The sequence below is a fragment of the Nicotiana tabacum genome, chromosome 15 (genome assembly GCF_000715075.1).
Source record: "Nicotiana tabacum cultivar K326 chromosome 15, ASM71507v2, whole genome shotgun sequence".
In the NCBI taxonomy this organism is placed as follows: Eukaryota; Viridiplantae; Streptophyta; class Magnoliopsida; order Solanales; family Solanaceae; genus Nicotiana; species Nicotiana tabacum.
Window position 1 is genome coordinate 118,430,950 of NC_134094.1, and position 3,298 is coordinate 118,434,247.

General features: G+C 40.4%; 1 protein-coding gene across 1 annotated transcript; it reads left to right on the forward strand.

Moving 5' to 3' along the window:
* Positions 1-335: 335 nt before the first annotated feature.
* LOC142169819 (uncharacterized) lies at positions 336-2,395 on the forward strand. Its single transcript, XM_075231740.1, has 3 exons — positions 336-782; positions 1,641-1,882; positions 2,014-2,395. The coding sequence occupies exons 1-3, from the start codon at positions 336-338 to the stop codon at positions 2,393-2,395; spliced, it is 1,071 nt and encodes a 356-aa protein (XP_075087841.1).
* Positions 2,396-3,298: the final 903 nt, after the last annotated feature.

Genomic DNA, 3,298 nt, shown 5'->3' on the forward strand with positions numbered 1-3,298 from the left:
ATTATCAGTATTTGAACAAGGCGAATCACAAGGACAACTTTCCATTCCAGAACATCCACATTTTTGTTGACAATTGTGCTAAACACGAGATACAGTCTTTCGTGGATTGTTATGTTGGGTATCACCAGGTTCTGATGGATGAAGAAGATGTAGAAAAGACTATTTTTACCTCACCTTGGGGCACTTACTGTTATAGGGTCATACCATTTGGTCTGAAAAATATCGGGGCAACCTATATGAGGGCTATGACTGCAATCTTCCACGACATGATGCATCAATAGATTGAGGTATATGTGGATGATGTGATAATTAAATCTAGAACGCAAGAAGACCATATGCGAGATCTGAGGAAGTTCTTTGAGAGGTTGCGCAAGTATGATTTGAAATTAAACCCAACTAAATATGCATTTAGAGTTCCGTCTAGGAAACTTTTGAGGTTTATAGTCAGATGGAGAGGCATCGAATTAGATCCGACAAAGATAAAGTCTATTCGGGATTTGCCATCTCCGAAGAGCAAGAAAGAGGTTATGAGTCTGCTAGGGAGATTGAATTACATTAGCAGATTCATCTCTCAGCTTACCACCACTTGTGAGCCCATATTCAAGTTGTTGAAGAAACACATGTCAATCAAATGGATAGATAAGTGTCAAGAATCTTTTGATAAAATCAAAGAATATCTGCCAAATCCGTCGGTGTTGGTTCCGCCCGAACCAGGAAGACCTTTGTTCTTATATCTGACAGTCCTGGAGAATTCTTTCGGCTGTGTCCTGGGGAAACACGATGTAACTAGGAAAAGAGAACAAGCCATATATTATCTGAGCAAGAAGTTCACCAGTTATGAAGTCAAGTACACTTTGTTGGAAAGAACTTGTTGCGCCCTAACTTGGGTTGCCCAAAAGCTGAGAAATTACTAGTTGGCTTACACAACATATCTCATAACCAGGATAGATCCTTTGAAGTATATATTCCAGAGGCCGATGCCCACTGGAATGTAGCAAAATGGCAGATCTTGCTCACCGAATTTGACATTGTCTATGTCACTCGGACGACAATGAAAGCTCAAGCCTTGGCGGATCATCTAGCCGAGAACCCGGTCGATGATGAATACCAACCCTTAATCACTTATTTTCTAGAGGAAGTAAACTCGGTCGAAGTGATTCCACAGAACATCAATGCCTAGAAAATGTTCTTTTATGGGGTTGTGAATGCAAAAGGCGTAGGGATTGAGGAAACTCTGATTTCGTCCACAAGTCAGCACTATCCGGCAACAACCCGGCTTCGGTTCTTTTGCACAAACAACACTGTTGAGTATGAAGCCTGAATCATGGGCATAAATATGGCGGTTGATCTGTTGTATAAGAGTTATTATTCATGGGCAATTCTGATTGAATTATTCGGCAAGCCCAAGGTGAATGGGAAACTCGGGACATCAAGCTTATCCTTTATAGGCAACACGTGGAAGACCTCAGTAAATGGTTTAAATCTGTCGAGTTCAAGCATATTCCCCGATTCCACACTGAGCTAGCAGATGCACTAGCTACTTTGGCCCAATGCTGTCGTACTCGGGTAATTCTCACATTGACCTGTTGGAAATTCAGGTTCGAGAAAGGCACGGTTATTATAACGTAATTGAAATGTAGCCATATGGTGAGCCATGGTATCATGATATCAAAAGGTTCTTAAAAATGAAAGAATATCCCGAGCAGGCTAGTGGGGATCAAAAGAAAACTATCAAAAGTCTTGCAAGTAGTTTCTTTTTGAGTGGGGAGACCTTGTACAAAAGAACTCCAGATTTGAATCTGTTAAGATGTGTAGATTCTCGAGAAACTGACAGGATCATGAACAAAGTGCATTCAGGAGTATGTGGGCCTCACATGAACGGGTATGTCCATGCAAAGAAAATCCTCCGGGCAGATTATTATTGGATGACTATGGAAAAAGATTGTTTTTGTTCTGTTCGAAATTGCCATCAATGTCAGATACACAATGACTTGATTCATTCACTTCCTTCAGAGTTGCATCCTATGTCAGTGCCTTGTCCATTCGTTGCCTGGGCATAGATGTTATTAGGCCAATCCAGTCGAATGCTTCGAATGGGCACAAATTCATTTTGGTTTCCATTGACTATTTCACAAAGTGGGTTGAAGCAGTCACTAAGAAAGTAGTGGTGGAGTTTGTGCATTTCAACATTATTTGTCATTTTTGTATTCCCAAAACTATCATTACAGACAATGCTACAAATCTGAATAGCCACTTGATGAGGGAAGTATACGAACAATTTAAAATTATGCATCATAATTCTACCGCTTATCGGCCCAAAGCTAATGACGTCGTTGAAGCTGCAAACAAGAACATTAAAAAAATTCTCAGGGAAATGGTTCGGGGTTCTGGATAGTGGCATGGAAAGTTACCTTTTGCACTATTGGGATATCGCACAACCGTGCGTGCATCAGTTGGGGCCTCTCCCTACTTATTAGTTTATGGCACTGAAGCTTTAATACCTACAAAAGTCGAGATTCCTCTCTTCGAATCATTGTTGAAGCCGAGATCGAGGTTGATGAATGGGTCAAAAATCGGTTGGAATAATTGACTATGATTCATGAAAAGCAGTTGCCCGCAATTTTCCACCAGTTATACCAACAAAGGATGGCCCGTGCCTAAAAGAGGAAAGTGCATCCCGGGAAATTTGAAGTGGGGCAACTCGTTCCGAGATGATTCTCCTGCATCATGAAGAAGCTAAAGGAATATTTGCTTCGAATTGGAAAGGTCCATACATTGTAATAAGAGTTCTACCAAAATGAACGTTGTATTTGGGAGACATCGAACAAAATGTCCCTGAAACAACTGTCAATATAGATACGGTCAAAAGATATTATGTTTGACCCGTTACGCAGATTAAACACTATTTGATTGGGATGACGAAGACTTTCTTTCTCGCTATCCAAACATCATCAACCCGTCAAAAACCCTTTGAGCCTGTTCCCTTTCTTTGATTACCCTCTTTGGAACTTGGAAGGAAATATTAAAAAAAAATAAAAAGAAAAAATAAAACAAAAATCAAAAGAGTTCATGTTAATTGAACTACGTTCGACCTGATTCCAAAAAGATACGTAGGCAACCTCACTCTGAGGTTCGGTCACACCAAAATAAAAATCCACATTCCCCCAAAAGTTGAAATTGGGCAGCAGTTATGGCGTTTTGGCATTGATTTCGCCGAAAGATTCCAAAGATGCAATTCAATCCGTATTCTGTTACCCCAAATCCCTTTCAAGTCCTTTTGATCAATCGGCGTGAATGT

Excerpts from the sequence above, each read along its gene's own strand:
- LOC142169819 (XM_075231740.1), top strand. The coding sequence starts at position 336 with ATGCGAGATCTGAGGAAGTTCTTTGAGAGGTTGCGCAAGTATGATTTG. Across the intron at positions 783-1,640 it reads GTGTCCTGGGGAAACACGAT|CCATATGGTGAGCCATGGTA; the intron begins GTAACTAGGAAA and ends ATTGAAATGTAG. Across the intron at positions 1,883-2,013 it reads TGTGGGCCTCACATGAACGG|AGTTGCATCCTATGTCAGTG; the intron begins GTATGTCCATGC and ends CACTTCCTTCAG.